This window comes from Akebia trifoliata, chromosome 12, assembly GCF_017979445.1.
Source record: "Akebia trifoliata isolate Shusen 1 chromosome 12, ASM1797944v1, whole genome shotgun sequence".
Taxonomy (NCBI): Eukaryota; Viridiplantae; Streptophyta; class Magnoliopsida; order Ranunculales; family Lardizabalaceae; genus Akebia; species Akebia trifoliata.
The window spans coordinates 30,822,795-30,833,338 of NC_141386.1; the positions used below are offsets into that span (position 1 = coordinate 30,822,795).

At 34.5% G+C, this 10,544-nt stretch overlaps 1 protein-coding gene across 2 annotated transcripts; it reads left to right on the forward strand.

Moving 5' to 3' along the window:
• The first annotated feature begins 1,174 nt into the window (after positions 1-1,174).
• LOC147389464 (methionine aminopeptidase 1A-like) lies at positions 1,175-9,931 on the forward strand. Of its 2 annotated transcripts, XM_086417791.1 has the most exons (17): positions 1,175-1,330; positions 1,466-1,560; positions 1,684-1,734; positions 2,064-2,252; positions 2,868-2,943; positions 3,369-3,416; positions 3,540-3,584; positions 4,236-4,335; positions 5,233-5,284; positions 5,378-5,419; positions 7,245-7,306; positions 7,406-7,504; positions 8,251-8,324; positions 8,426-8,495; positions 8,690-8,755; positions 8,845-8,933; positions 9,488-9,931. In XM_086417791.1, the coding sequence occupies exons 2-17, from the start codon at positions 1,484-1,486 to the stop codon at positions 9,563-9,565; spliced, it is 1,218 nt and encodes a 405-aa protein (XP_086273917.1). In that variant the 5' UTR covers positions 1,175-1,330; positions 1,466-1,483; the 3' UTR covers positions 9,566-9,931. The 2 variants fall into 2 exon arrangements, with proteins under 2 accessions (XP_086273917.1, XP_086273918.1); XM_086417792.1 differs by lacking the exon at positions 2,064-2,252.
• The last annotated feature ends 613 nt before the right edge of the window (positions 9,932-10,544 follow it).

The following is a 10,544-nucleotide window of genomic DNA, read 5'->3' on the forward strand; positions in this document are numbered from 1 at the left end:
TGCATTAAGGGTCCGTTTAAATTTGGGTGTCTACAATAATCATAGAATTTTGATTAAGGGTATGTTTGATTGCAAAGATAATTAAATAGAAAACGATTTGCCGTGAAAAATGGTATTTTCACGTGTTTAATGAAACAAATAAAAGAAATTTGTGGGAAAATCGATTTGCCCCCTTAGAAATTGATTCGCCAGCACATAGATAATTAATATATATAGCATTAAAAACTCTATCTTATTTTTCATTAGATTTCCTATTTTTTAAGTTTTAAGATAGAATTTTATGTTAACCTTATGAGAAGTATAATATGTAGCAACTACTGATTGAAGAATTATAGTAGTTGTATACTATTGGGGTGCCCATCAAACTTGTTTTTTTACATGTTTTAAACAACTACTGATTAAAGGAGTGCTTTAGAGTTTGACCGAGTGGTAGAATATATGTCATACATGAGAAACATTTTACTTACTAACTTAATAAATATTTAAGCCTTACTAAGGGTGTTTTGCTCAAATGGATAACCACTACAACCCTCTAGACTTCAAAGAAAAATTCATAAAAATTAAATAATAAAAAGTTTCTTTGCATTTGATCCAATGGATGGTTATATAACCTCTCAAATTTAAATGTAAAATTCAACGGGGAAAAATAACATTTTTTTTTCTAAGTTTATAGAATTTTGTCGTCTACAACCCTAAAGCATTTAATCATGTGTTTTGGATGCCAAAAATCGAGCCTGAGGACCCCCTTAAATATTCTGTGTATAGATACCCTCAATGCTTATCTATTAAAATGAATTTTTTATCTTATTTTACAAAAGAGATTTATTCAAAAATTTATAAAAAATGATTTTGACATGTTTTTTATATAATTAGCACAAAAGACAAATTAAAATAATGGTTTTTGTTATTTTTTTAAATGCAACTCAAACAATAAAAATAGTTTTCAGTGAAATTTTCCATGATATGCCCAAACAGTAAAAAAATAATTTACCTGACAAATGATTTTTCAGGTAATATTTTCTCCTCAATCAAACAAGGCCTAAAGGTTGAATATAAAGGCATTTAAGTCATTAGATAGAGGTTAAGAGGGTATCTCATCAGTTTTAAAATACATGGGGGTATCTAAAATATTCACCAAAACATTGAGGACCCATATTTAAATCACATCTTTTTTTTTTTTTTTTCTTATTTTCTAGTCTGAAAGTTCTTTGTCAAAGGTTCCCATACTTCGCTACTTCAAACCCTAGCTTTCAGATACGCATATAGACCTTTCAGCGTCTCTGTCTCTTCTCTCTCACGCACACCTTTCAAAGTGCGTAACCTTTACCAGGTTAGGGTTTCTCTTACTCCTTAATATGAACAAAAAATAAAAATAAAAACAAAAACAGATTAATTTATTTTTAAGATATTTTTGGTTAATCTTTTAATCTCTCTAATTAGTTGTTTTTGTTTGAGTTTTTTATAGGTAAAAAAATTTGGATCGATGGATGAGGGTTCGAATGCACCAACAACAGAATCAACCTTGTCTTGTGCTCGATGTGGCAAACCTGCTCATCTTCAGTATATATTTTCACCATTTAATGTCTATTTTTGTAACATATGCGACATTTTTTTTTATATTATAAAAAAATAAAATAAATAATAATAATAATAATAATTTCATTTTTTTTTATATATACGAAGGTGTCCCAAGTGTGTGGAATTGAAGCTTTCTCGTGAAGGTGCTGCTTTCTGGTTTGTAATTGTAACTAATTCATGTATTAGTTGAATTTCTAAGTTACTTTTTTTGGTTGGTTATCATGGTTTCAAAACTCGTCCAAGACTGAGACTTATCGCCTGAGTCGTCTTGATATCACCCAGCAATGGGCCGGGCCGACAAGTCAATGTAGCGGACGAGATTTAAAACCCACGTTCATTTTCTCATTTTTGAATGAGGCGTCGTAAACTTATTGGAAAACTTGTTCAAGACGACTCGGTCTCGTTCACGGACGATACGAGACTTCAAAATGAGTTTTAAAACCATGTTGGTTATTCTATGGTGATGTATTATTATTGGTTTGTAGTACTCAGGATTGCTTTAAGGTATCATGGAGTTCACATAAGTCAGTACACTTGAAGGCCAAGTTGTCTGTGATTAAGACGGGGACTACTCCAGATGAGATAATTTCAGCCTCACTTAATCAGGGTTGGCTATATTGCTTAAAGAAAGGCCAGACTCGAACATCTAAACTTCCTCATTTTGATTGGACTGGGTATTTCTTAAAGATTCAATATCTTTTTTTTTTTTTTTTTGTTGCAATTTGGATTTGTTACAACTACGGTTCAGATGCCATGCATGCTTTGATGGGTAATTCGATGATTTTGGTAGTTGCACATACAATTATACCAACATTAAGAAGGATAGAAAATGAATTTTAGAGTTTTAAAAGGTAGAACAAGTTTGTTATTAAATCAATACAGGGGTATGAATGTTGGTGCAGACACCTTAGCTAGAGATTTGTTAATAGATATTCATTCATTCTATATTAGTTATTATACGTCCAAACTCTTGTATATTTTTTTTTTCACCAACACATACGTAGGATCAAAACCTCTCCATGCACGCATCCAGAAGGAAAGGATTGCATTTGTTACAATCCCACTCATTCATTACTAATCTAACATATGTCATGGTTACATCAATTATCTGAACACATATGAAGGGAATCCCTTAAATGCATATTTTTTCATTATTTGTTCAACATGTTCAATCTCGATCAATATTCTGTTGGGTATTTCAACTTCTTTATATCTCAATCTGGGACTTCTTGTTTGTCACATTTTTTTATATTTTTTATTACTAAAATGTCCTTCATATTCATGCACAGGGCGCTACGGCCGTATCCTATATCAAGTATGCGTGTTGTGCCTTTGCATATTGACAAGCCTGACTGGGCGATTGATGTGAGTTATTTTTGTTGGCTTTCAATTATTGGTTTCTGTCTTGATGTGTGTAGACGATCGGTGTAATAGGATGTCAATTGATGACTATAATAATGGGCCTCCTATCTGTTCATGAATGTTAATTTGCGCATCCATGTGTTCTTATTTGATCGAGTCTTAATGGATTGCCGTTTCTGGATTTGTGTTGTCTGTTCCTATTATGCATTTTTTTTATAGGTTTTTAATGTGAAGCTGGGGTTTTAAACCCATGTCTGTGGTACTACCATGAACCATCACAGACATTACCACCTCACTGAGGTGACACCGTAAAAAATATTGTATTGCACCACTCGAAAACATTCATGTTATGCATGTAATCAGTGCTAAGGAATTGATTTTGTGTTTATTGTATTGTTGTGGCTCTAACTTACTTCTTTATTTGATAGGGGATCCCAAAAATTGAGCCCAATAGTGCTCTGCAGAATGTTGTGGAGGTAAGCTTGGATTTGAAATTTCTCACTGGTTCATAAGCTAGATATCCATGTTTAATGAAGTTGCACGTTTGTTGGGAGGGTAAATAATTTTTTTCTTTTCTGTTGGCCTTCTTACTTTTGAAGATAAAAACTCAGGAACAGATTGAGAGAATGAGAAAAACTAGCCGGGTAAGTTCATAATGTCTATGTTTTCCTTTTCATTGGACTGCTTTTTCATATTCCAAAAGATGTCGTAGTCTGATTTTTTGGTAAGTCTCCACATTCCTCCTTTGTCTTCATATATGCTAGATAATTTGGTTGATTTTGAATCTCTATCCTCTATGATACCCTGAAATTCATTGATCTCTATATGATTGAATAAACCTAATGTTGCATGTTTGTTGATTCCAAAGTTTTACTTTCTATTGTATATTCCTCTTTAGCTTGTTTGTATTCTGCTTCCATGGTTAGCTAATACTTGTTGAATAGCCCATACTCTTGAAATGTTTTTTTTTAATTTTTCCAAAGATTTGGTTGCCTTTTCGTATGATGTTGAAAAATGTTACTTATATCCTCAGTTACTACTCAAGTACTCAAGGGCCAGTTATAGTCACACACACGGGTCAAATTTCATGCCGTGTCAGAATGTTTTGGTGGAACATTCTGGTTTGGCTGAGACAAAACAAAGGATTGACCCGGAAACATTTAATGTTTTGAGAGAGTTTCTGATTGTCTCAGAAAGTTGCGGTCAAGAGGATGCAGAATTTTTTAGATTTTCTTTTGGGCTTTTCTTTTAAGTTAAATTTGAAACTCTTTTTATTTGTTTAAAATCATGTTTAGATTGCTCGGGAAGTCTTGGATGCTGCTGCTCGTATAATTAAACCTGGTGTGACAACTGATGAAATTGACGAAGTGGTTCATGAGGCAACAATTGCTGCTGGTATGTTTTGTTCTAGATGAGTATTATTCAGATCAGTTCCTTTAGACCGGTTTCTCACTTGTTGGTTTGCGAAACTTGTCTTTTATATGATTTTTATGAGCAACATGTGCGTGTGGTCATGCATAGAAGCTCATTGTTGGTAGATATGTAAGTTTTAGTGTCCTAAAAAACTCACTGAGTTTCTCAATGTATCAAGTTGATTGCTGCTTGGTCATATATTTTCAACGTGTGATGACTTCTTTTGGTTTTCTATTTTTTCTAAGGTTTTATGCCTCTAAAGGATGTGCTAACCTTCATTTTCAACTGAGCGATGATTGTTTGCATCAGTCCAGTCTTTGGAGGGATGTTATCGTTGTTAACTTTGGATGTATGGTTTGAAGTCAGATAGTGGTAGGAATAACCCTACATATGAATATGGAGTTTGGAGAAGTATTCAAAATGTGATGGTTTTCATCATTTGTTGGTTTACGAAACTTGCCTTTTATATCCCATGTTAGACCATTTTAGTTACACCTCTTTTAGCTTCCATTATTTGGGGAACAAATAATGCATCCATATGGCCTGTTTTGTTTGGTCCTCTGCTTTAGAAAATGTTTTAATAGTTGATTAATTTATTGTTTTTTGGAGACTTATTGTTGTAGTGAAACCATCAACCTCCTCTTAATTTATTGCAACCTGGATAGAGAAAGTGATCCTATTTTATTTCTCTTCGTCTCTTTTATCCTGTATCACTCCTTTTAGTTAGCATAACTTAGCCTTTAATGCTATAGATAGGATTCCAGGGGAATGTTGACTTTTGCAATTTGTTGGAGCATCTGGAAAGTACAAAGCATGGGAATCTTTTCTTCAGCAATATAATATTACTAACTGGTTGCTTTGATTTTTGTCAAATGTCAGGAGGATATCCATCTACGCTAAATTATCATTTCTTTCCAAAGTCTTGCTGCACGTAGGTACTTCTTCAATATTATCTTCTTTAACTTAACTTCTATGTCGATGTAAGGATTATGCTTAGTCCGTCAGCTGTTTTTGTTTGTCACAGGTCAGTTAATGAAGTGATTTGCCATGGAATTCCAGATGCCAGGTGTATATTAAATTTTACTATGTGTTCCTCTTCATGTTTTTTCCTTAATACAAATACTTGTCTTCCTTGAATTCTTTTTTTTTCCATTTTCGTTGGTAAAATATCCTTTACTGTCATATTCCATCTTTTTAATTGGAAGACTTTATAATCCCCTAAAAAGAGTGGAGGATTAGGATTTTGAAAACTTAGGATCATGAATTTAGCCCTCCTTGAGAAGTGGCGGTGGAGGTTTTGCATGGAACATGTAGTGTTTGGAAGAAAGTACACTTGAAAATCACTTTAAATAAATCCAGTGGAAGAAATCTGCACATCTCTCACTTTTTCCTTAATGATGTGTCGATCCACTTCAATATGCTTGGTTCAGTCGTGTTGAACTGGATTGTGAGCAGTAATGATAGAGCAGCCTTGTTATCACAATACAAATTATTATGACCTTGAATGTTGAATCTCGACTTTAACATCAACAACTTCAGCCAAAACAACTCGCAAACACCATGTACCATGGCACGGTATTCATCCTATGTGCTGGACGGAGCAATTACTGAACGCTTTTTTCTCCATGTCACCTAGATTACCACCAAGGCACCAACCATAGTATGACAACTTGAGGTTGATAGGCGTAGGGCTGTTAATTGGGCTCGTTGACCTGTCCTACCTCAAATCACAAGGACTCAGACTTTTATCTTGAGTACACAATCCACAAAGTAAGGTCAGACTCAAAGTTCTCCAGCCCATTAAATCCTGGTTTGGCTAGGGTTTAACATTGCTCAACCTGTCTTAACAAAAGGAAGAACATCAATGAGAGGGTCTTTCGGAGGATCGAAGTTTTGGGTTCTGTTTTATTTCATAATTGAATTTCTGGATTTTCTTCTTTCCAATCTAGGTATGTCGTTGATGTTGGTGGCAACGACATCGATGTATGTTTATTCTATGGTCATCCTTTGCTTGTTTGTCCCTGTACAATCATCTAAAGGAGATACAAAATATCACATTTACTACTACTCAATGGATAAGAACAACATTGTTTAGCAAACTCACAAACTTCACGTTGAATATCCATAGTAATAGGATCAATCAAGATCTTCTGGAAAATACCTTCTTGCCAAGGTGGTACACTGTCCATACTGTTGATGACGTCGACCATACGATCAAATGTCACGAACAATATTTGATGATCTCTCCAACTTTTGTGATAATTTCATCCTGCTCTAATACTTACTTGAAAACCAGTTTAAATGGATCTAACGTTTGGGGGAAAAAATAAGATTAGGGTTTCATGTGTTGTTTACCCAACCCAAGTATTATTATTTAATATGAAAAAGAAACATGGACAGTAATGCCCTTGCAAATAAGTTAGAAGACAAAACTAAAGACTAAATTGTATTGACAAAAACACCCTTCACAAGTAATGCATGCGAGATATGGCATCGAAAACATGGGATGGGGAAGTGAGATCATTGTATGGGTGTGGTGTGGGATAAGTACTCTTAAGATGTTCCCTAAATTCCAGATAAAGATAGCTTTTAGAGTGGGTAGGGGGAACAAGTTTCAATTTTTGGGGAGGATTATTGGTTTGGTAATTCTCGTCTCCAATCGTAGTTATCAAATCTTCTATTTCTTCAAAAAGAACGTACCTGTTCAGAATTGTTCCTTTTCTGAGTATTGTGTCTTTCTGAAGTCATTGATAACTTTCTAGCAGTTGCCTTATTTTTGTAAATTCAAGTTGCACCTGAATTGAACTTCATTCAATCCTTGCAGTATATTAGCTGTTCACTATCTATTCATGCTTTTATGAGGATCAACTAACCTTTCTTTTTTGTTGCAGGAGATTAGAGGATGGTGACATAGTTAACGTTGATGTGACTGTCTACTATAAAGGTGTACATGGTAAGAAGGTTTATGCCAGTCATTGTGTTCATTCAACACTTTTTTAAATTTTATTTCCTGCAAAGCGCTGTCCTTGACAATGGTCGAGCAAATGTGCAGGTGATCTTAACGAAACATATTTTGTGGGAAAAGTTGATGAAGAATCTCAACAGTTGGTCCGATGTACTTATGAGTGCCTGGAGAAAGCTATATCTATAGGTACTTATTGGGCTTACTTTTGCACTTACTGATTTTCTTTCTAAACATATTTTTTTGTTGGTATGTCTTAGTGTATATTGTGCTGTATCATTGATTTTTTAAACGGTTATTTGGTTCTGCTGGAAATGCCCTCAATGTGGTGTAGTAGCAAGTGTTATATTTTTTTTTCTTATATTTGCTTCATTGCTCCTATATAACTCATGGAAATTGAAAATTAGATGGAATTTATCGTTTCAAGTTCTATTCTTTTCTTATTTTTTTCAGTTCTTCAGTAATTAGTTTATAGGAAAGTGGTAGTGTAGTGCTTCTAAAGGGGAATATTTTTTACCAATAAAAAAATTTGATGGAGCCAATGGGTTACGTCTATGCAGCCTTATTATATTCATGGCTCCTATCACCTTTGACCTCATTAGAACATTTGGAATCAAACAATTCCAAATGTTCTCAGCATGGCTGATCTGAAAGTGGATTATTTAATAATTCATTGATTCTTGAAATGCCTCTTGGAATTTTTTTTTTTTTGGGCATGAATCTGACTTGAACTAACAAGTAACAACGTAGTAATTGGTGTAATAACAACCTATTTGAAAATTAGTTTCACATGTAGAGTGGACAATGTTGAGTTCCTTGTTCGTAAAACGCTTCATTCTAATATATGTTCTGTGAAAATGTTTTTCACGCCTCTTCATCAGTTACTCCATTCTGTGGATTACTAACCCGATTTAGTGATACTTTCTATATCTCAGTTAAACCTGGAGTAAGATTTCGTGAAGTTGGGGAAGTTATTAATCGTCATGCTTCAATGTCAGGGCTTTCTGTGGTAATGTGATATCTACTTGTACAATTAATCGATTGTACCATTTGCGTTGAAGTCACTAACATTTTTCCAATGTCTGTTTGCTGTGAAAATTGTTAAAATAGGCGAAATCATACTGTGGTCATGGTATTGGAGAGCTGTTCCATTGTGCCCCAGACATTCCTCATTATGCAAGTATCCTTGCTAAGCAGTTTTTTCTATTTAAAAAAAAAAAAAATCTGAGACGCCGTGTCATTGTAAGGGAAACTAAGTAGTGGAAAATTTCAAATGAAATGTCCATACACTTTGCACATAATCTACCCGAGCACTTATCTAACCATAAATTGCCTCACATTTTTTAGTAGTGTTGCTAACCTTAACAAAATCAGGAAATAAAGCAGTTGGTGTGATGAAAGCTGGGCAGACCTTTACAATTGAACCAATGATTAATACTGGTTATATTTCGAAACTTATTCTATAGCATGATTTTCAGTGGAATGTTTATGTGATCTCTGATAAAAAACTAAAAGTAATACCTTTATAGGAGTTTGGCGTGATCGGTTATGGCCTGACGGATGGACAGACGTTGCTGCAGATGGCAAACGCAGTGCTCAGTTTGAACACACTCTACTGGTATCTTCACATTTTCTTTTAATAATTTCTTTTCATGACCTCTCAGCCAAGTACTTTTTTAATATTTAAGTGTACTGCTTGTTCATGGTAGACCTTTAAAGATGACCAACTCTCTTTAGTGCCATTAGATGGGTTGTTAGTCTAGACTTGAGACAATAATCTGGCACTAAATAATGTAATTTTGATCAATTTGAGATCTTTCTAGGGTTGGAATATTTTCTTTTCTCACACTTCAAGGGGCAGTAATATGCTTAATAAAAAATTTAACCAAACCAAAAGTAGTGTATAAAAATTTCCCCTACTTGGGAAAATCTCTTCCTTGTACTTCTTTCCCTCAACTTAGATCGATATTCGGTGCATTAGAAACAGAAAGAAAGAACGAGAATAGAGTGCTTTTTTTGGATGAATAATTCCTATACCATGATGAGGTGGAGAAATGTGAATATCTGGCAATCTGGATTAATTTACTCCCATCTTAAACATGTCTGTCTTGTTCTGAAATTGCGGTCGAATTTGACACGTTTCTATGTTCTGACACTGCTCTGGTTATGCAGGTGACGGAAACTGGAGTCGAGGTTCTTACAGCACGGTTGCCCACCTCACCCAATATGTACCCTTGGCTAAATGCGTAGCCATTGCCCCGAGTTCAATGTATCGTGACTGAAACTCTCATCCATGAAGCTGAATATATAATTTTGGACAAGTGTTATGGTTGGTTTTTATTTATACTTTCTGCCAATACCTGTTTGCATAGTATAAGAAGTGACCCCACAACTGGTCCATCAATATAGATTGAGTTGGTGGGCTTCTTGTGCCATAAACCAGGTTTGAGTTATTTGACTGGCATTGGGTTTGTCGTAGATTGGCATTCCTTCATTTTTTCAGTAATTAGATGATAAATGTACTTTGTCATTTTGATAATCAACTATGAACATAGAAATTAATGTCCTGACCATAAATTTTACGATATTCTAAGTTACATTACGGGAATTTTTCAATATTCTGGCACTTAGAACGAAAAGGATGGTGTGGCTCTCATAGTAGTTTGGTTTATGTAATAGATTTCAAAACAACTAACAGCAGTGGTGGGATTCTTTCTGATGTGGCAGCTCTTCAGCCGAACTAGTGTGGTCTGAGTGTCATATCAGTATGTGGGTTTTTCTTGTGGCACGAAATATTTACTTCATTAATTCCACCCCCTTCTCATCGTTGAGATCAATGAATCAAGTGGTTGAGATCAACAATTCATATTATTGAGATCAGCTTTTGTGCTAATCGTCGTAATTGACCTTTTACAATCATTGACTTTGACATTTGAACATGAATCACTGAGATCAATTATTCAAATTGTTTACAACTGTCAAGATCAGGTATTATAAATTGTCAATCTTGACATTTGTGTATCATTGCGATCAATGTTTTAAATCCCCAATGGGCAATTTGAATGATTCATCTCAACTATTTGGGTTTCACGTTTTATGGTAGTGGGGCATTAGGAAGTGAAGGTTTTGCTGTACATGAATTATAAGCATACATATTAGGGGGTACCCATTTACCCGGAACCAAACCGAAACCAAAAACTTTCGGTTCCCTTTTTATTGGAACCGAGTA

What these genes read in the sequence shown, in the direction of transcription:
- LOC147389464 (XM_086417791.1), top strand. Translation starts at nt 1,484, where the DNA reads ATGGATGAGGGTTCGAATGCACCAACAACAGAATCAACCTTGTCTTGT. An exon ending in AGCCTGACTGGGCGATTGAT is followed by an intron (nt 2,944 to 3,368) that starts GTGAGTTATTTT and finishes TTTATTTGATAG; the next exon opens with GGGATCCCAAAAATTGAGCC. An exon ending in CATGGAATTCCAGATGCCAG is followed by an intron (nt 5,420 to 7,244) that starts GTGTATATTAAA and finishes TTTTTGTTGCAG; the next exon opens with GAGATTAGAGGATGGTGACA.